The sequence below is a fragment of the Maylandia zebra genome, linkage group LG1 (assembly GCF_041146795.1).
Source record: "Maylandia zebra isolate NMK-2024a linkage group LG1, Mzebra_GT3a, whole genome shotgun sequence".
NCBI classification, from domain to species: Eukaryota; Metazoa; Chordata; class Actinopteri; order Cichliformes; family Cichlidae; genus Maylandia; species Maylandia zebra.
Window position 1 is genome coordinate 13691888 of NC_135167.1, and position 23254 is coordinate 13715141.

General features: G+C 39.4%; 1 protein-coding gene across 2 annotated transcripts in view; it reads right to left on the reverse strand.

Annotated features, from left to right (window-relative positions):
• mdga1 (MAM domain containing glycosylphosphatidylinositol anchor 1) overlaps positions 1-14557 on the reverse strand; it is a 213650-nt gene extending 199093 nt beyond the window's left edge. Inside the window, exons 1-2 of one of the 2 annotated variants that reach the window (XM_004539549.5) lie at positions 13885-14557; positions 12647-12736 (exon numbers count right to left, since the gene is read on the reverse strand). In XM_004539549.5, coding sequence (XP_004539606.1) covers positions 12647-12713 — 67 coding nt within the window. In that variant the 5' untranslated portion in view covers positions 12714-12736; positions 13885-14557. The remainder of the gene's footprint in view (positions 1-12646; positions 12737-13884) is intronic. The other variant, XM_004539548.5, reaches the window with a different exon arrangement.
• Positions 14558-23254: the final 8697 nt, after the last annotated feature.

Here is a 23254-nt window from a genome sequence, read left to right on the forward strand (position 1 = left end):
AACCTAAGAAGTGGTTTTAATATGCTTTTTAATTCATTGTCAAAGGCTGTTACTACTTAACTCACACACTCATAACGCATCTTAGCTACCACAAAATGGGTCAGAAATTATACTAACAATAACTAAAATAGCCTTGACACAAGTTTACAATGTTTAGACAGATAAGCTGTTCCAGCTTGATGACCAACACTGGACAAACCACTGAACAAGCACATCATGCTTCATTTCTAAGGAGCTTGGAAAGAAAAGCGTCTGGACTTCTTCAAGTTGCTTGAAGACGTTTCACCTCTCATCCAAGAAGCTTTTTCAGTTCTAAGGTCAAATGGTGGAGAGTCCAGATTTAAGCCCTGTGGGAGTACCCCCCCCAAGCGGGACATGGACCCCCTAATAATCTTCTACCTAATCACACAAGCCAAGGTGTGAAAACTGGTGTAGGTCACAATCAGCCAAGGTTTTAGGTGAACGCATTGTGAAAACTAGCCCGACCTTATCATGCAATTTCCTAAGGTCAGAAGGCCCAAGATGAGAGTGGGCATTATGGCGTCTGGGAAGGGATTTCAACACTGGATTATAGATGCAGACAGTTGGTGTCGTAAGCCACCGCCTCTTTGAACAGTGGTGTCTTACGACTGACTTAAAACTGAAGAAGCTTCTCGGATGGAAGGTGAAACATCTTCAAGCAACTTAAAGAAGTCCAGACGCTTTTCTTGCCAAGCTCCTTACAGTACGATGACCTGGATGACTGAGAACCTACCCAGAGACATGTTTCTTTTCATTTCAACTTACAAATAAATAAACTCTGAAAATTAAAAGTGTGAACTAACTACAAGTTACTTTTCATTTACAGCACCCACCACAGAATGACTTAACATGTCATGTACAACATAAATGAGCACACCTCTGTGCAATATCACTTTTATACATCAGTCAGTATACCTTTCATTACTAGGATTGAAAACTTGTCTTTTTTACTTTTTTTTCTCATCACTGATGAAACACAAATTTCTGGAGAAATGTACAACCAGATTTTGTTTCTTCTGCTCTTTGCCTGAGGGCTGCGTTGCTCAGTCTTTTTAAAATAGAAATAAAGGTGTTTATTGGATTCCAGTCAGCATATCACTATCACAGGGGGACGGGTGGAAATTCAGGATTCAGTAGGCTGGGAAAAAAATCCAAAATCTAAATCTTTATTTTAAAACAGCAAGTGGTCGTGCACAGGAAGGCAGGAACTGTGGCAAACAAACCAGATGTGGAGAATACAAACAGAAGTCCATGAAGCAGCCCAAAAGGTCAAAGAGGAGATCAGCTGCAGACATGGGAAAACAAGCAGTGCTTGAAAGGTTGACTAATCCAAGTTTAAAGGCAATCAGGCAAGTGGGAGATAGACAGCTGACACTATATTTGCATTGCAGAGCCTGACTGGGAGCAGGTGTGGAATATTTAACACAGGTGATCCTTGTCAAGGTTTACAGATTTAAGGAGACAAATACAGAACTTAAAAAAGTAAACCTTTTATCAAGTCAACGAGTGTAAATATTCCAGAGTACAAAATCCACGATACAAAGAGAGAGTACACTGGGGAGATGCCAGAACCATAAATACATTCAAAACTTGAATTGTTGATGAAGGACATACACGAAGCAAAGGACACAAAATTTAAAGTAAAACAGGAAAATGACCCGAATAACCTGAATAAAAGACGTAAGATGTCAGGAACACAGATGGAGGCATGAACAGGGACACTAGTGAGACTATTATTAAAAAGCCAAAGACTACAAAGACTTATCACTAGAATAGAGAAAACACAAGAACCAAAGACTTAATACCATTGCAAGGAAACTAATTATAAAATAATAAGGTAGTCTGAAGCTACAAAGAAAACAAGAATTAAAAACTAGAACTAAACAAGCTAATCAGAAACCCAATCTCAAATGCATAACTAAGAAATATATTTGAGTGTCTTCACCACTTTTACTTTTGGACTCACTCCAAATCATTGCACTAACACCTCTGTGCTTCACTCTCAGACTATGTGGTATTCGGTTGTGGTATTCTTGGCCAGGTTCATCCCTGACATGCTGGACCACAGCTGAGCTGAACAATTTTATCTTTATCTCATTTAACCAAAGAATATCCCTCTAACAATCATCAGGATTCTTAAAAGTTCTTTAGAAAAGTTTAATCTTTCTATTTTGTGCCAAAGATTTCTTGGATGCTCACCATAGAGGTTGATGTTAAGCAATGTCGTCTACACTGTCTGAGCTGTTACAGAAACTCTGGTGACCCTTGAGCAAAGAGTGAAGCACTTGCCCTTCTAGCTAGACTATCCAAGTATCTCTGTCCATTGTGTCACTTTCAGAGATCTGCAGCTCTGAGCCTCCCATTTGACAACTGTCCTGTGTTCGGTTTTGTCTTTGCAAATTCTCACAATTAACCTTTTCATTGTTCAATGACTTCAAACCTTAACCAGAAATGTGGCTGAAAATTAACCTGGTAAAATTGCTATCAAGCAGTAGAAGAATCTTCGGTGTTTTGACCTCCAGATGTTCGTTCCTCTAACGAAGCAATGTCACTTTGATTAAATTTTACATTAGACGTAACATGCTGCTTCATATAAATAAAAAATGACATTAACACTGATTGCGCTTCGTCCACACATGCTGTCTGCACTGCTGTTTCTGGTTTAATATAGCTGTTGCAGTGAACATGTCACATGTCGAGGTAGTGAAACCTGCCTCTGTAAGCTTAGCTGCATTTTCTGTTTTTTAAAAAAGATCTTTTTCAGTGCATTCTGTGAATCACATCAATTTGTTCCAGGGTTACAAATGCACTTACTGTTATAAATCAGGAAGGTCATCAATAATTTTTATTTCTCACGTCGTGCATCAGTAGTTCTTTCAACAATACTGACTTTTTCCCTTTATGTGTGAGTCTAAAAAAATAAATACATAAAAAAAAGTATATAAATACATTTAAATAATACATGCAACATTACACACTACACTGCAGTCTTACTTAACTGAATGTATGAACATGATATTTATATGCACAATCAACCTTACTAACATATAGAATATATTCTGTTCCTTAAAAACCACAATGCAGTGCTCTCAAATAACACAGAGAGCATGTTGTAGTAAATCCAGCAACTGAAATGAGGCTCACTCTGCTATATTTAATGATGACTGACAGGGTACTTAACCTGTAAGAAAACTCACTCGGTGGGGCTGATAGTTAAAGTCAAGTTTAACTATCAGGGGCGATCGGGGCTCAAAGAGTTGGCAGTTTGTCTTGTAACCGGAAGGTTGCCGGTTCGAGCCCCAGCTCGTACTGTCTTGGTCGTTGTATCCTTGGGTAAGACACTTCACCTACTGCCTACTGGTGATGGCCAGAGGGGCCGATGGTGCGATATGGCAGCCTTGCTTCTGTCACTACAACTGTAGCTGCCTCCACCAGTGTGTGAATGAATAGTGGAATTGTACAGCGCTTTGAGGGCCCCGAAAAGCGCTATATAAATGCAATCCATTGTTATTATTAAGTTAAAGAAAACATGAAAAGGATATATGAATCTTTTTTACACTTGTAACCTGTCTTCTTATTTCTTTTTATATCCTTTTTATGAAATAAAAGAAATTGAACCAGTTACATCCTCCAGTTTTTTGTTTGCTTAATTTCATAAACAGTTGGTTGGTGTAACAGGCTTACACCAACCAACCAAATCAAACCAGAGCACCTTTCCCTTTGTCCTCATTTCCTCAGGTTGCGGCTGTCTCCTTGCTCCCTAGTGTCAGCCGTCCTCTGGCTTCCCAAAAGCCCGTCTGCAGCTTTCAATGACCGTGTGCGCTATGTCCTATATTTGCAGTAAGTGGAGAGGTGGGTGGATGCTTGCCACTGAATCAGTGGATGATGGTGAGAAGATGACAGGGCTTTGGAGGAGAGAGAGAGGCTGTGTATAAAGAAAGAGAAGGGTAGTGAAGGGAGGTGGGGGGGGGGTTAGGAGAGTTTAAGGGTTGGATCCAGCGAAAGGACGTGGATGAAGAGAGGGAATTAGGATGGAAAGAGGATGGAAAGCTCAGACTGGATGCACTTTTATGACATGCTAAGGGTAGCTGTATGGATGGCTGGGAAGGAAAAGAGGATCAGTGTGAGGAGGGAAGGGAGGGAGGAAGGTGACAGGAACATCTTTTTTGACTGGTAAAAGTTTAGTAGATGGTTAAAGCCAGAATGAGGAAAGATGTGGCGGAGGAGGAGAGGGATCAGAATGTGTAGCTGCTGGCAGGTAAATTGCTACACTGAGAACATGGGGACTTTTCAAAATATCCGGCAGATTATACCCCATCTCCTCTGAGCCAGCTGAGATGCATGAGAAGAAAAAGATGTGAAAGTGTGAGAGCAGCAGGCTAAAATTTCAAACATTTAAAGTGCCGGAAAATTTGAGTAAAACCACCATGTGTATGGGAGGAGGAGGGGAATTTGCCACTGAGGGAGAACAAGTTTGAGACACTGACTGAGAACGAAAGAGGAAAAGGGAGAGGGCGAGATCTCCAAGCAGCACGCATCGCTGAATTATTGAGGCCTGACTTGTGTAGGAGCAAAAGATAGATTTCCAGTGTTGATCCCTTCTTGCTGTCAGAAAGTTTAGTTGGACACGACCAACTTGAGCAGCTGTGGTTGTTTTGTTGTTGTTTGGGGGTTTTGGCAGTCACTACAGGGAAAGGCAAAATCTATGTGGTAGGAACAACTTGAAACAATGTGGCAGAAAGTAGACTGTGTGCTTCCTGACACTCATTTATTTAAAACACATCTTTCTACCTCTAATTTATTTAGAGCATATATTTTTGCCACTCATTTATTTAGAACAAATCTGTATATACACGTGTGCTGAGGGCACCATCATAAATACAGATATGTAAAGTCCCCTAATTTGCTTTGTGTGAGTCAAAAAAAATGTGTCAGCTGTGTTGTTGACACCTGTAGCCTCCCATAGAGTATTCATTTACAGAGAGAATTCTTAAATCCAACCTAGTGTATTTTACAGAATTTTAGTTATTTGTCTTTATTTGTTTTTACTTGTACATGGCAATGTTTACCCAAGCGGCAATTTTATTTTTTAAGGACCTACAGCTTGGATGTCTCTCATCCATAGAGGCTCTGACATCTTTCATGTCTGGCATCAACAGGTTCCACTTCCAAAAAATACTTCTCAATCACCACCACAACTGTGAGCATGAAAAAACCATGTCTGTTCTTGTATAGAATGTCTAAAGAAAAAGGTGAATATAGCCACCATGACATCACCTTTCAGCTAATTAAGCCCTCTTTTGAAACCTTCAAGGTTCAAGGTTTTACCAAGGACAACGATCAAAGATCGACGAGTAGTCGAGACGTTTTCTTCTATATCTTTTTATACCTCTGACTTCCTATTGCAGGGGTCAGCAACCTTCAGCATAAAAAGAACAATTTATCCTCTTTTACCAAACAACAGAAGAAAAAGGATAGAATGAGTATAAAGTAAATAAATATACAAAAAGCTGATTTTTTCCCCCCTTTTGTTCAAAGCTTGTAGTCAATCATAGTTGAGGGGCTCTAAGAGCTCAAGAGCCACATGCACTTCTGTTGTGGCTTCACTTTCTAAGACCTGGAAACTGTATCCAATTTGTTTCATAGTCTTTTGTCTTTTATTGACTCTCTCCATTCTTCTGATGTGATTTAGCGCCACATCTGTGCAACCTGGTCCAAGAAATAGGGCCAGTTGTCAGACTGTAACAACTTACTGTCTTGGTAATGATAGTAGTAAATGCACGACTGCATTGTGCGAGTTTACTGAGAAGACAGTTTCATAAAGACAATGTGACAAAGGACATGTAAAAGTTATTAGCACACACATGAACAAATCAGTGTGTGAATGGATAAATATGTGAGTGAAGCAGTGAGGGTGGTGGTTAGGCCAACTAGCAGGTTGCCCTAGATTTATGACACCTGGCTCTTCATTTCCCAAATATGTACAACAGAGGTGACAATAGCCATGTGTACAACAAACATGCCTGCTTGAATTCTTTCTTCAGCATATGAGACGTTTTGTAACCAACATTTGCATATTAATATATTCTGTATATTTCAATACATGATGAAAAAGATATCAGGGACCAAGCAGTATTCCAAGCAGAGTAACTTTATATGTGGGATTGTTGATGCCAATGTCTGTAGGATTAAAAAATTCTAACTTTTAAAAGTACCAGTGGTGGCAAGAAAAAATACTGTGGCTTGCATAATTTTCACAAGGACTGTCTGATATTTCTGAAAAAATCCACTTAGAGAAGCTTGTATATAAACCTTGCAATATATGAGGAAACTATGCTAAGATTTACCAGCAAAAAGAATGAAGCTAAAGACAGAAATAAAGGCTGAAGATAAAGGAAAGCAGGGTGAAAGAGAAGTGAAGAAGAAAGCAAATGACAGTGTGAGAGAAGTGCAAGAGGAGGCAGACGGTCTCTGATGTAAGCCATGTTCTCACCGCTGTTCACAACCGTCCTGTTGCCTTCATGAATAAGTTAGATGCCAAATGTTCCCTCCCTATCATGTCCATGCATGCAGGTGCACAATACAACTCACACATTAAAACACTATACCCCTTATTCTTCAACTTTCAAGTCCCCGTGCACACAAAAAACTAAAAAGACACCACCAGAGCACATCTGCACAACAACTTTGCTATTTTTTCTTTCGCCAAAATACGTTGAAATATAAAGATGCTCTGCTTTACTAAATTTCTGCACAAAGAAACATACAGAGACCCACACATATTCCCTCCTGAAGTAGAGCCAGTAAGAGGTGCTTGATAATGTCTGACAGAGTGACAGGAGTACAGAGGCAGTACAGACGAGAAAAGTGAAGTTTCCCTGACAGTTTTTCCTGCCCACAGGGCACCTACGTCATCCTGTTACACTCTGGACATCTCTCATCCAAAGAGGTATGTGTGCTGGTGTGTGTAGTCCCATGTATTATTACCACGTATGTGACACTGACCAACATCCAAATGCAAAGACATGAAAATCGGTAGGAGTATGGTTCACCAGAAGGTAACATGTTTGTGCACATGCTTCTCTGTACATGCATGTGAAAATTGTATCTGCATGAATGATAACATAATCATCCAAGAGAGAGAGTTAAATACGAAGACAGGAAATAAGAACTACAAATGAACAGATTGAAGAAGGGTTGCGTAATGATCTTTGAGCAAGAATTATAAAGACTGTGACTGCGCTTCAACATAGAAACATGCTTCAGGAGCCTCCAGTGATTCTCAGCATTTTATTCTGCCTCATCAAACTTGTATATTTAATTTGTCCTGGCAAAAGAATTGATTCACTGATAGTGTTGGATTGACAAAAGAAAGTTGTTGTTTTTTTTACAGCAAATTTATGACAAAAGTAATCTCGAGCCACTTTACATGTATTCATTTATATGTATGATATAAACCCTGCAGTTTTAGAGGATGAACCCTAAGAAACAGACAGTTCCCTATGAGCCAGAATTTGGCATCAGTGGGGAGGAAGAACACTCTTTTAACATTAGGAGACCTCTGACGTGAGTCGTGCTGGTAGGGACAACGATCTGCTATGAAGAGAAGAAGGGACAGTATACAAACATTAATGGGATGCTGGAAGAAGACTATTCATATTAATCTTCTTATTCACTCTCCAATAAAGTGAACAAAAATGTCCATACAAGACCAGTTATACTGCCCACCGTGCTATGAAGTTGAATGCAGTTTCTTATTTCTTACTTTTTTGCTGTATTGATAAAAAAAAATCTAATAAGTAAATTAAGTTGGAGTATATATATATATATATATATATATATATATATATATGTGTGTGTGTATTGTTGCCTATGTATTGCCACCATGCGCCACACTATCTAGAGCTACTTGAGCCCACCGCCAGCTCCAGGTCTAACTTATGGCAAGCATGGTGATAAATCAGTCCTCCAATGACATAGTGTGTCTTAGTGTCTTAGTGTGCTTATCCTTTAGCCCCCAGGTAGTGAGACTAGTGTAAACCAGAGTCAACATATCATTTTGGCCATAGGTCTGTGGTGTTGCAGCTGATCTCTAGGTTAATAGAAATGTTGTCAGGCTTTAATATCGAGTCAGCTATACAGCAAAATATGAAAGAGGAAAGGAGAGCAAGGAAGAGTGATCAAGGGAAAAAATGGTAAGAAAACTTAGTTGGGGAAGCATTGTAGTGTATCTATGAATGTCAGTAAAAAATGTAATTAAAATTAATATCTATCCATCTATCTATGCTTTTAAAAAGAGATTAAGTTATTGACTTTGAGCAGCACTCCAACAATTTCAAGGCCTTTGATTAAAAGTGATACAGACAGAAAGGTCACTTGGTAGCTATAGTTCATATTCATGTAAGAGGGTGCAATCTGTTAAGCAAAACATGGATAGTGTGTGTGTGTTTGCATTACTGATGTATTTATAATCATCTGTGTACACAGTCATGTTTTGGTGACCAACTCCCTTTTAGTGATGAAAAAACATGTCCTCAAAATTAAAAACTACAGGTTTTAAGATCGAGGTCAAAGTTCAAAGTGATTTTAAATTTAGGTTACATATGGGTAAGGTTTAGACTTGTGTTTTGATGCAAAACCTTGCCTGATTACATGTCTGCATGCGCCTCTGAATATTCGGTGCCTACATCTCTGCATGTCAAAAGAAAAAAGCAGGTAAGGATTAGGAGGGATGTAAAAGATTACTATCATCTCTTGCTTAACGTTTCAGTCTCTTCCAATCTCTGTCTCCTCTCCCCCTTCCCCTCCTCCTCCTCCACTGCCTCAGAGCCACCGATAAATTATGGATGCTTATTAGAAAAGGGCAATATTCAGCATTCAAAATAAACTCAGTAGCATGAGACATGAAAGAGACACAAACAAAAAGTGCTGATGTGAGAAGAGGAAGAGTTAAAGTCACAGGGGAGCCAGTGGCCAGGTCACATAAACCTGCGGTGATCTATTTCATCTGTGTACCATCGGAAGATAATATACTGTAGATCTTCTGTGATATCACAAGACAGAAATACTCTATTAAAAGTAAAGCGTTTAAGTTTTTCATCCGAAAGTAGAAAAAAAACAGAAAATGATTATAAATTAAATAATAACTATTGTAAAAATGAAATCATTTAGAAAGCAGCAAGGTCTGTGTTAGTGTGGCTATATTATTTAGGATTTGGTCAATAATGTATTTTAATGTTTACATTACTTTAATATTGCAACTAGTAAAAATCAGGATGTATGTACTTGTTATACTGCTTAGCAAATGTCATCTTTTCTTTCTTAAATAAAAAAATGGTCACATTTTAAGTAATTTTAGATTTTGACATAAAGTGGTATAAAACAATACTTCTGTTTTTTGTTTGGTTCTTTAGCAGTGATGGATGTACTAAAGGTAGTTACTTTAGGTAACTAGAGTACTTGAGTAAATGTGTGTATTTAGTTTCCATCATAGACTGCAGTGAATAAAGTTCCAGATTAAAACATATACACAGAGACAGCAAATAAAAATGGGAAATGCAGCAAGCTTTTCATTCAACCTTAGGCAACATCTTCAAAGTTTTGTTACATCTGTGCACACTTTAAGCATATTAACTTAGTTTCTGCATTTCCTGTAGTGCTTTGTTCTGTGGCCAGTGGCGAGGCCTAATTTCCCCAGCTACTATACGAGTCTTGCTCAAATCTAAAAAAACAAAAGCACTGTTAAGCAAAATCACTGATTTAAGTTCATTAAATTTCCTGTTAACAAGCACATAATGAAGCATCACATTGCAGCCTAATGCAGTCTGGATTCCATCTACACCACCAGCTAATGGCTTTGTGTGACTTTGTCGAGCAATCAATAATTTGGTGTCTCTGTGAACTCTGTTATTTCACACAGTGTGATGTCATGCAGTACCACAACATGAAGAGACACTTTTCCTGGTACACTCTGTCTGTGTTGACTCTTCAGTTTAGAAGTCACATCCTGCCAAACTGCCTCGAAGTTTAATCCTTAAGTGCGTTAAGACTTGCCGCATGTGAATGCCACATCATGCTTGTAATGCCCTTGGATTACAGTATATCCAGATTAAATGAAACTTCAGAATCACTATGTATATATGCAGGAATGTTTGTGAGGAAATGCATATAAAAGGCTTATCCCCCAAGAGAAAACAGAGGAGAGAAGGAGAATGTTTGATAAATTAAAAAAAAGACGTACTATAAATGATCTGGTTAAACTTGCATAACAAAGCTTGCTTAGCTGTGACAAAACATATGGTGTGAGGCTTTTTCTTTTTGCTATTAAATACACAATCACATTTTATTGGTGTACTTGTCTGTCCAATTCCAATTTGACGGACAGGTGTTACAAGCTTTTTGACAGACCTCACAGAAGTCCAATCAATACTACACTGCTGCAAGAAAAACAGTGACTGATCCTAAAGTCCCTGCTGAGCCAGCAAACTGTTGCAGTGGGATTGAGTGTGTCTTCTGCACAAGCATATCCCTCTCACACTTGCGCACACCAACACACCCAGAAGTTCACAGGATCACACTCTTCACACACTCGCATACACGAGCACAAACACCTGCATACACAGATTCACAAGCGTGAGCTGATAAAAACGCACACATCCAAAAACACCCCAGAGAAGGCTACAGTAAATGAACCTCACAGCCATCCAAAGCACTGACATCAATCAGGCACGCTTTCACCGTTTGGCTCCCGACGGACGGTGAGTCGCATCTGTCTGCTAGAGCAAGTGCTAAACAATTCCAAAGTGACAGAAACCATTTTATGCATATCTGCATATACAGCATGCCAAACTCGTTGGCACTCTTCCTGATCACCCCTACTTGTGCTATTTACTGCAATTGTGTAAATTGTGAAACCATTTGCGTTTTCTGAATGACTCTTTTTAGCGACGGTGATTTTCCTACATGAACACAGATACGCTCAGCTAAGCAACACCAACACACAATCCACCGGGATTGCTGGGCGTCTGAATAGTGGCCAGTACAATTCCCAAGAAAGCTGTGGGCCTTTTCTTCCCGCAGCGGTGCCTAAAAGGCTACTCTTGCACAAAAGACACATATTCTATAAAACTGGGAAGGAAGACTCTGATAAAAAAAAAAACAACCAAACTAAACAGCGCTGGAGCCTCCACGCCTGCCAGTGACTGCATATCTGCTTCGACCCACTGCATTTTGTTAGAAAAACATCTGCAGCATCCACAAATTTGATCTTTTAGAACATAATAGCATGCTAATAACAATCCCAAGGTAAGGCGTACACCTGCGTTTAAAAAATGAACTCGGAAAACTGTTTGTAATGGAACTAATAAGTGCACAGATGAGAGAAAATCTGAGAAAAAAAATAACTTCTGCACACTTCTGGTGATTTCAATCCATCGCCATTATTGTACATTTATAGGCTCTTACAAGAGCTGAGGGCTGACAAAATACAGATTTTGAAAGCAAAAATCTCAAGTATTTTATTTTAAAGTCAATGCAGTCTCTCAACTAGTGGTTCCAGTTGAAACGTTACAGTGGATACAATAAATCTGAGAATTGTCCGTGTAATTTGGATATAGTTTACACAGATGCTGACATGACAGCCGCAGTGCGAAGTATTGGAGCAGTACGAGTCTGATTAGGAAGGACTTTTATACAGGCCTATATGCTTCAGCAAATGACAGATTGTCAGCATTTCTCAGTGTGAAGGCAGGCTGCGGGATTGCTTATGACAACAGCACTCTGTGCTACAATGACTAAACAGACCCTGTTTTCAATGGCTGCCACATGCCTTCAAATGTCAAAATCAAAGTATCAAAGCTGACAGATCGGTTTGTGTGTTTTTCTTGCCCGAAGGGACAGGAGGATGCATAACTGGCCAGGCGCCTGTTGCTGAAGCAACTGAGCTTCTGTAATACAGTAAACTGCAGTCGCAAGAGGTGACAAATCTCAGCTTTATCCTAAAAAGCATAGAGCGATTGTCCTGTTTAATCTGCCTGACAAAGACGGACCGTATATCAGAGCGCTCTAACTCTGCCTGTGCTGCTCTCTCGTCTTTCTCGCTGTCGTTCAGAGTGCGGGTGCCTCTGTGTGGAGCTGATTCAGTATGTATGGGACAAAGTGTTAACTTAATTCAAGCCAAACTTTGCCCTTTTTTCATTTTTAATCATAAGCCTTGGACAACTTTAATCTCACTTTGTGTAATAAATTACCAACCTAATTTAGACTTTGTATAACACATGCGTTTGACCATGACGATTTTATTTTTTTCAGCCTAAAAATGGAATTAAATTGGATTTACAGTAGCTGGGTTTCCCTTCCACTACAGGGTTGGATGTTTTCCCAGCTTTCCTCTTTTGACTTCCAAGAAGTGAACTCTCCCTTTTAAGATAATTTGTTGTCCATCTCCCTCAGGCTTTTCTCAGGAGTGTTAAGACCAGTTATTGCAAGGCCTTGCTGAAACAAGAGCAATTTGGAGCTCATGACAAGCCTTCAATTACGCTCGTTGCTAGCAAGCTCACTCAGTCAGCATAATAAAGCATGTATTGATGTAATAACAGGAATACATAAGTAAATATAATGCCCTTACCGTAAACTCCTTGGCCCCAGGCAAGAGCATAAACACGAGACAATAACAATATCCAAAAAAGCCCCATGTTCAGCTCAGGTCCGTCATAACCTGAGAGAAAAAGACAAGGGTGAAAACAGAGGCACGGAATGGAACAGCCTGCAAACGTAACTATGGAGGATGGAAGAAACGACAACTGAGTGATTGTAATCAAAAAGGAGGGGAAAGATACTTTAAATTGCTTTGTTTTAGTGTTCAACTATGTCCCCTGCAACCCCATAAGCCGTGAAAATAATATTACAGAGCAATTTAGTTCCCACCGCGCAGCGAACCTCGCTTCATTCAACTTAAAGGGCAGGTAATTCAATCAATCGTGGATTATAGAAAGCTTACAAGCAGTCCAGTGTGATGAAGAATTGGAGATTGACAGGATTGTAGATGTCTGCTGTTTAGCGTGACTAAACTTCCTCTGTCCACCCCTCACTGAGGCACAGCGGCGGGCAGGTGTAGTCGGGAGCACAATAAGGTTTACACTGCAGTATTCATGGAGGATTTGCAACAACAAGTGGGGTCGCGGAGACTACTTTAGACCCCGAGACCCGCACATATTCCTTCAGATCAGTACAGTTGTTCCTACTCTGTCAGGTCGACGGTGATAGCAGAAATATGCACGTGTTACGTAATTTATTCTGATTTATTCTGATTTATTCCGATTCATTTTTATCATGCATGTGTATGTATTAATGGAAAGCTGTTTTCTTGTTGCACACTGGTGGTTCAAAACCTGTAGGACACCTGAAGACAAGGAATGAAATCCAGCTGAGTGAGGGAATAATGGACCCTCTTAGCTGACTCTTTTTCCCGAACACTGGGGTTTCCTCCGACGTCTAGAACGCACGTTTGTGAGAGGACTGCATTCACCGTTCGCATTATAAAGCGCGCTGTAATCAAAGTTTCTTTCTGCGATATAAGCAAGTGAATCCCTGGCATTAATGCTTTGACGGGCACGCATTGCCTATATTGCAAATAATTTAGCAATCCCAAAATCTGAGCGCGTGTAACTAATGATCGACTTTGATAATGTTGGGTACATTTGAAAATACTTCCAGCGTCAATTAAGCGCTGACAAACAGTCTATAAAACATTCTTTAAAAATGAGACAGACATAATGTGAAGGGAATAGATAAATGATGCCAATCTGACATATATTTTGTTCAAGTATTGCCAGTTCAGCGTTGGGGACAGTGTGCCATCTCTACCTTGTCTCCGAGGTGCCGTCCTTTGGGTCAGTCCGCTACCCAGTACTACGCGCCCTTCTCACGGCTCAGTAACGAGGATTCCTTCGCTCTCCGTTAGACCAACCTCGCTTAGTGTTTCACCACAGAAACAGCAGAAAAGTTTTATATCCTCCACCACTGCGCGTCCAGTAAGAGCTTTAGCTAAAATTCCCAGAGTGGAAATGTGGACTTTTTCGAGCTCCTAGATCTCTGAAAGAATCTCTTCGGGGTGTTAAACTTTTATTTTACGCACGGAGAAGTAGTCGACAGAACATCGCACAGCTCGGTTCCTCAGAGTCCCTCTTCTCAAAAATGAAAATAAAACCTCTGTTCCTTTGAAAAACTCAGGCAAGGCTACTTGGGGGAAATCCTATACACTCGGACTGCCTTTTTGTGGATTATTTACTCTAAAAGGCGTGGTTGAAACGCCTTTACTTTCTCTCCCTCTTTGCTTCTGGCCGATGAAAGTCTATGAAGCCCCTTTAACGCAATCATGCGCTCTGAAAATGAGCTTCCCTCCGCTAGTTCAATCAGCGCTGTGTCTGTGGACTCCAAGTGATGCTGGCCAAGTGGAATATGTGCGCAGACTGAGAACGACCGCCCCTGTCTGTGTGAGAGAGAGAAAGGGAGAGCGAGAGGGATGGAGAGAAGAAGGGGAGGGAGGACAGAGGCTTACACATAGATGCTCTCAAGCCTCACAGCTTCCACACTGAACAGGTTGTCAAAAGAACGCCACTGCTCCCCTCTCCCACTCCCAGTCTCTCACTCGCTTTGGAATAGGTTTTCAACCCTTTGGTAGCAACAGGGTGTTTTTAACAGCAGGGGAACGCGCGTGTTTTCCTGTTTTTCTCTTGTCGACTCTTTCCTGGAGTTCGTCCACTGCTGGTACACGCAATCGTCGATGCCAATTACAGCTGAAGGGCGCCCAGAAAGTTATTTTTTCTTTTAGCATAATGGAGGAACCCCGAAAACAGCCATCCCTCTGCATGGACCAATTATTTATGACAGCATAAACAGACCCATTGTTATCCCCGCCCCCCCAACTCGCCTAAGCACGCACATGGTGTCTCTCTCACACACAGATTTACAGTGCCCATCTCTCTCTCTCTCTCTCTCTCTCTCTCTCTCTCTCGGTCTTGTGGGTTCTCAGTGAAGCCACTGGAGGGCGTTTCAGCTCATCGCCACTGTTTGAACGTGCACGTGTGGCATGAGCGTCAGTTGTGCTTGTGCCCGTGTCTGTGTGTGTGCGTGGGGTCCGAAAACAACACGTGTTAAGGGCTCTTGAAGGCAATTTCTGGCCTTCCCACGAACAATGTTGGCTTATCACCAAGCAGCGCATCTGTCTCCACCTGGATTGAATAAAATAGACACTTAAAATATCGAACACACAGAGTAGAGGCGGCAATTCGTCACGAAAGCAAAGCAACAGCCATCTAATTTCTGGAACTGTATTTATGCAACAAAGCAACAACGTTGCAATTTCTTCTCATTTAAAAAATAAACTGTTTCACACAAAATGTGGGTGGTGGGTGGGTTTACCTTTTGGTGATTAATCAGGAAGAGTGGGTGATGAAAAGAAAAGGAAGGAACATGAAACTGCACCTTACACGAAGACAAGAAAAGCGTAGTTATTAGGTTTAGAGGGAACTGCGTGTGAGCTTAAATGCATAACGCGATATAGTTCCTGGTAGAAATATATTAAGGCATCCAGTTTCCATTTTTCTGAGTCATTTATAATGTGACTAGCTTCGTTTATTCTAATAATTTTGCGTGTGACAGAGAAATAAATTCACACTTTAACCTTGAGGCTTTATGTTGTATAACTGTTTTCTTAATATCTTCTTTAGTCTGCTTAATGGGAAAGATTTAGCAGTTTGAGAATATTGCTTAGGTTGTTAAGTTTATGGTGAATGTCATTAAATACAAAGCAGTTGTAAATCATTTTTGGAATTATCTTTGGATACAGTGCAACATTTTTCTCTCACAGACCATTTACCTCTCTCACACAAAATAGAAATACTGAGACTCTGTTTGTATTCCAATATTTCGTCTATCTTTATTGCATCTTATTGTTTTTAAAAACGTAATTTATTCACCTATTGTATTTCTGTCATGAAATATAAACATAGCTATTTGTTGCGTGATTTTTTCACTCAATTTTCTAAGCATCTTTATTATTCCCTATTTAGTTGCATCTGCTAGTGAATAATTTTCATGCAGTTATCAGTAAGTGTACACAGGGTGTAAAACAATATGTTATGCTAGTAGTTTGTGTTTTTGTCCAGCTAGTCCACAAACACAGCTGTGGATGATATGCTTTTCTCAAAGGCACATTGTTTGTCAAGTCCTTGTTTTTCATTTAACTTAGGAGTCCACATTGTTGCAAAACCAGCAGCGCTTCAGTCAAATGTCCTTTTGTCTAATGAGTGAAGGCTCAGAGTGAAAGGCCTTAAAACATCAGTTATCTTTGTTACTATACTTTGAATGGCTTATTCACAAAGTCTCTTTTTCTTCTGAGATGGACAATGTTGATTACTCCCACATCACAGTGTGAAATGTAATTGAAAATTCACAGACATTGCATTTGTACAGTGGAGGAAACACTAAAATGTTTTTGTTTGTTTGTTTTATTTAACTTCTTCAGGCTTTCAAGTGTTTTTCTATAGACTGTAAGTCTTAAATATAGTTGATTTTGGCAGCACAAAAACATATTTGGAATATAGTTTGAGTAAACCGATTAGGGTTTTTTTTTCTAGCATAATTATAATACTGATCACTGGGAACAAAGTTGTGAGAAAAACAAACTTTTAACGTAAATTGTTTTCTGCCAAATATGGCAGTAACATTTGTACTCTTCAATCATTTCTGGGCAACAGTGAGCAGTGAACATTTGGGGGTTTTCATCTGACATTCCTAAACAGAATCAAGACACTCAGTAATTACTTTGCACTCTCAATTCAAATGAAACCTTTAATCAGAGCAAACAAAATCATGGGTTCTGGCGCAAGTATGTGTCTCTTTCCTTCCTTCCCTTCGTTTTTGCCCCTCATGTTGGGTTGGAGCCAACAGTCTTGGCATGTCTTGCTGAGAGCGCATCATTGCTGCTTAAGGCAATGAATCTCAAAAGACAACATGTTGTAGGAACAACCTTGGGTGGGACACACACACACACACACACACACACACACACACACACACACACACACACACACACACACACAGAGTAAGTTTTCCATGATTTTAGAGGACTTTACATTGACATTTTCTGCTGAATTAGGTTGAGCACAAACACTATTTACCTACCTGCTAACTAACCTTGATTAACTTGATGCTCAGCCGCAGCTACCACTTGTATTAACCATTCATAACTCTTACATAAAGATAACCTTATTTTGTCTAAAACATGTATTCACTTAAAAACGGATGATTTTATGACTCCTTGTTTTTTGTCCTTTGCAACTAGGTCCTCTCAAAATAAACATATGCACATGCACACATTTGTCCCACCACATTTTTCATTTACTTGTTTTTGTCCGAGAAGGAAGGGTTATGAAATCATTGCAGGTGGTGAGTGAACCAACAAAGACATTAACTCAGACAACAACAAAATGCTACCACGCGTTCACAACAGGTACAATTCCTACAGTTTTGTTACTTGCATTCAAAGGCAAAATTATGGCTGTACTCTCCAATAAAAAATTATATAATAAAAAAAAACTAAGGTAGTGATAACCTGAGCTCTATGGCGTTAATCAAGAATCATGCAAAAGCATATATTACAACCTTTAAATTCCAGTCTAGTTTTTCAGTAATGGGGGGTAATTCTGGAAAAATGGAAGCTGTTTGCAAGCTGCAATTTCCCAGCTCCCACGGTTTTCTAAGTGCACCAAAGCCTTTCTTTTTTAATAACAAAATACCTTGCTTTCTGTAATGCTTTAAATATGTAGGTACAGCACACAAAATCCAGACCTTGCAGAATACTGAGGTCACAATTCTTCATTTAAAACGAGACATAGCAATTCTGTACTTCTGTTTAAAAAAAAAAGGAAAATAAATAAATAAGCATAAATAAACACATTCATTGCAAAAACTCTCAGTGGACCTTTGAAAGAAGTAAAAGGCTCACACACTGTTCTTTTTGTGAACAGAACTACAACTGGTAACATCTCAAGATGAATAAAATCCCCGTTGGTGCCTTAAAATGTAGCCTACTGTCTGCCAAAGCTTTTATTTTGGTACCACATCCGAACACCACAGACTGTAATGTGATCTGAGGTGCCTGGTTAAAATTTTTCTGGTATCATGCTCTGTAATTGATGTTCCCATCAGTGTAATTCAATCAGAGCTCAAAGTACTGTATATCAGCGCCAAGCACTTTCCCCACACAGAAACAGCTAAATGGACAGAAAAGATACACTTGAGACCAGTGATAATTTAATTGTGTGTTCAGTGTGTGTGTGTGTGAGTCTGTGTGTGCGCGTGCATGTGCCAGACACAATAGAGAAAAGAAAAGCAATATCACTCTGTTAAACTGAGATGTGATAACAGGCATCTCAACTTGACAATGCAACACATCGTATAGAGAGGAAAGACATTCAGACTTCAGACATTATATATAAATATTTCTAAGTATATTTTTTAACAGTATATGTTTAGGTCAATGCAAAGAATTGTGTTTTTGAATTTCACCAAAAATATTTGTTTATATATATTAATATGGGCTTTAAGTCTTAACTTCAATTGGACAACTTGAATCACAATGTTCATATAATAATTACAGAATTACAGCCATTTTTTGAACTCTTTCACTATTATCAATTGATAAACATAGACCATTTCTTCATTATTTTTTCACAAAGGAACATTTAAAAGGTCTTGATGTAATTTCAGCTGTGGTATTTGCATTGGAAACCTGTTACTGTAAATCTGTGATATTCGGTAAAAGGAGCATTTAATGCAAGCAGGTAAATAAGTAAAGTTTATTTATTAAGCACAGGCAAACGGTCACAAAGCACTGTACACCAAAAGAGTAAAATAAATAAGTACATTAAGTGCCATAATAGCCGGTAAAAGGTCATCCTTAAGCCACATCAACAAAGAAATCTATTAGTGAGAAAGTGGGAAAGTTGGGAAGAGCCAAATAAACAAAATAAAATATATTGAGAAAACCTTTTGGTGACGGTGAAAAACATTCCACAGTCCCAAAAATGGAAAGGCTGGAGAAGACTTTGCAAAAAAAAGGGGGGGAAGAGAGCTTCAGAACAGTGAAACTAAGGTCAAGCTGTACCAGAATGACAGGAAGAAAAACGTGTGGAGAAAACTTAGAAGGGCTCATGGTCTGAAGCATACTACATCATCTTTAAAACTCAGTAGATGCATGGGCATGCGTAGCTTCCAGTGGCACTGGGTCACTGCAGTTTATTGATGATGTGACTGCAGACAAAAGCAGCTGGATGAATTCTTAAGAGGACAGAGCTACTTTTTGTGCTTGAATTCAGCCAGATGTAGCAGCGTATATTCAACAGTGGTTCATAGTACAGATGGGCAACAAGCAAAAAGATAATGTGAAAGCTTTCCCAGGTCAAGAAATTAAGTAAATAAACTTATATTAACCTTTTTATAGCAATAGAAAAAGGTGAACCATGCAATATTTTTATTTAAATGCTCATATCAAAGTTTAAGCTCATATTCTTTATATAACTAATTTTCATTTTCATAAAAAGCTGAATGTCAAAAGATAAAATTGACTAAACATATCCTGTAGAGCAGGGGTCAGCAACCTTTAACACCCAAAGAGCCATTTGGACCTGGTTTCCACGCAAAAGAAAACACTGGGAGCCGCAAATACTTTTTGAAATCTAAAATGAAGATAACGCTGTATATATTAATTTTTTTACCTTTATGCTTTGGTAAGTAAGTAAATAAAGTTTATTTATTAAGCGCTTTTCACAGACAGGCAGTCACAAAGCGCTGTACACAAAGATTAAAATAAACAATACAATCAATAGACATTATACACAATGTAAAAGATCAAATGTAAATAATGTAAAGAATATAAAATACGTAGATCAACAAAAGGCTTGTTTGAAAAGAAAAGTTTTTAACTGCTTTTTAAAAGAATCCATAGAGCAACTAAGGTGTGTTGCTTATGAAATCCATGAAGTGCTAAAGAGAAAATTACATTTTATTTATGTAACTAACACAATTTGAACTCTTAAAAGAAATATAACAAAAGGGAAGACACCCAGCTGAACTAAAATGATCCATGTAGCAAACAAAAACTGCTGTGAGCCGCCACCCTCATATCGCCTTTGGGCCTTTGGAGCCTTGACCTGACTTTTAAAAAATTATTGGGAAAAAAGCACTATGCTGCTAAAAAAAAAAAAAAAAAAAAAAAGATATTTGCAAAATTCTGCCTAAATATATATTTTACCTGGTTAATGTGTGTGGCGGGGCGTGGTCTGCAGCGCCGCTGCATGGGAGTCGGACGCACCTAACCAATATAACATCTCCACATTCACAAATATACATTTCTGACATTCAAAAACAAAACAAAAACAAATCAGCGACCAATATAGCCACCTTTCTTTGCAAGGACACTCAAAAGCCTGCCATCCATGGATTCTGTCAGTGTTTTGATCTGTTCACCATCAACATTGTGTGCAGCAGCAACCACAGCCTCCCAGACACTGTTCAGAGAGGTGTACTGTTTTCCCTCCTTGTAAATCTCACATTTGATGATGGACCACAGGTTCTCAATGGGGTTCAGATCAGGTGAACAAGGAGGCCATGTCATTAGTTTTTCTTCTTTTATACCCTTTCTTGCCAGCCACGCTGTGGAGTACTTGGACGCGTGTGATGGAGCATTGTCCTGCATGAAAATCATGTTTTTCTTGAAGGATGCAGACTTCTTCCTGTACCACTGCTTGAAGAAGGTGTCTTCCAGAAACTGGCAGTAGGACTGGGAGTTGAGCTTGACTCCATCCTCAACCCGAAAAGGCCCCACAAGCTCATCTTTGATGATACCAGCCCAAACCAGTACTCCACCTCCACCTTGCTGGCGTCTGAGTCGGACTGGAGCTCTCTGCCCTTTACCAATCCAGCCACGGGCCCATCCATCTGGCCCATCAAGACTCACTCTCATTTCATCAGTCCATAAAACCTTAGAAAATCAGTCTTGAGATAATTCTTGGCCCAGTCTTGACGTTTCAGCTTGTGTGTCTTGTTCAGTGGTGGTCGTCTTTCAGCCTTTCTTACCTTGGTCATGTCTCCGAGTATTGCACACCTTGTGCTTTTGGGCACTCCAGTGATGTTGCAGCTCTGAAATATGGCCAAACTGGTGGCAAGTGGCATCTTGGCAGCTGCACACTTGACTTTTCTCAGTTCATGGGCAGTTATTTGGCGCCTTGGTTTTTCCACACGCTTCTTGCGACCCTGTTGACTATTTTGAATGAAACACTTGATTGTTCGATGATCACGCTTCAGAAGCTTTGCAATTTTGAGACTGCTGCATCCCTCTGCAAGATATCTCACTATTTTTGACTTTTCTGAGCCTGTCAAGTCCTTTTGACCCATTTTGCCAAAGGAAAGGACGTTGCCTAATAATTATGCACACCTGATATAGGGTGTTGATGTCATTAGACCACACCCCTTCTCATTACAGAGATGCACATCACCTAATATGCTTAATTGGTAGTAGGCTTTCGAGCCTATACAGCTTGGAGTATGACAACATGCATGAAGAGGATGATGTGGACAAAATACTCATTTGCCTAATAATTCTGCACTCCCTGTATGTTCTACCTTTTTGCTCACTTCATTCTTTTTCTCTATTGATTGTTCTGCAACAGCAAAAATATTCTGTATATGTAAAAGTGTCTGTTTAAGAAGAATACGTGAGTGTTGCTCTCGATGTGTTACTAGCGTAGAACAGCATCAGTTACTCTCGGCACTGATTCTACTAGTCTCTGCAAGTCTAGTGGAGCAAGTACTGGGAACATCATTCTTGTATGAGATGTGGTGCTGGAGGGTACTGTTTAACACATGCATCCAAAATCACTCATAGCAAATTATTGTGATCCAGTGACTGGGAAGGTCATAGCATGTGAGTCACCTCATTTTCATACTCATCAAGGCATTTAGTGACCCTTTGTGTCCTGTTAATGGGAGCATTTTATCCTAGAGAAAGCACTCCCATCAGGCTGGAAATTTTTCATCCTTGAATAAAGCTGATCACTCGGAATAAATCTGTATTGATTTGCAGTGACCCTCTCCTTTAAGGTGACAAGTGGATCCAAAACATGCCTCCATGCCACCTTCTCCCAGTTCTTCGTAGACCAGCAGTGCTGATGTCACAAATGGGACTTCATCTTTATATATGGAGCACTGACTTTTTCATTCACCTGTGGAAGAGTCATTCTTCTGTTTCATATCACACTAATGCACAAGCATCAAGGTCATCAAATGTGCAGCGAGAACCACAATTTCTAACTGTAAAGACTTTTTTTCTTTTCTTTTTCTACTTATGTCTATTGATTTAGTTGCAAATATCCTATTGGAACACTCGCCAGCTGCTCAGTATTTGTGACTGAAGCTCCAACCATCCATGCTTCAATGATACATTAAGCCCTCTTTCAGAATCACTTAGATATTTTTCACTTTTGATCTTAATACAACAGAAACAACGGGACCTGCTCAGCAGTTTCATTAATGTAACATAGCTGGTAACTGCTCACTTGTATTAAGCACCACTCTTGTGCTGATTCACCTGAATTCACTGTGTTTCTCCACAGATTTATATATGTGTGTTTTTAATTTTCATTATGTTGTATCTATTCAATTCCAACACATTTAGGAAAAACGTCGCAAAGGCATCAAGCCATTCTTAACCATTCGTCATCTTTTACCTATCGTGTTGCTCTTTTAGCCACTGAGAGCAGGTTGAAGCCAGCTAGCTGTAAAGAGGCTCATTATGTATACTTGTTATTCTCCATTTATTTAATTTAGAGGTGGATGTAACTTTATATAATGGGCTCATTGTCCTCATAAATTGAATGCATAAGAACAAAGAAAAGAAAAACAGTTCATATCCTTTCATCTTGCCTTGAGAGCCATTTGTTAGATAGGCTATCTCTCCTCAACAATGTTTAAGAAAATCTATTTCCAAGTTGATTTTTTTTTTTTTTATTGATTAGCATTCAAATATCTCAGTGAAGACAGAACAAAGATCTACCACAAAGCAAGAAAGCATGAGACAAGGCTAATCAAAAGGTATTGGCTGAAGCATTTGCTTATTACGCCAACCCTTTTCACAAAATATCTTTTTGCATGCAGCTCCTGTACACAGGGCTTG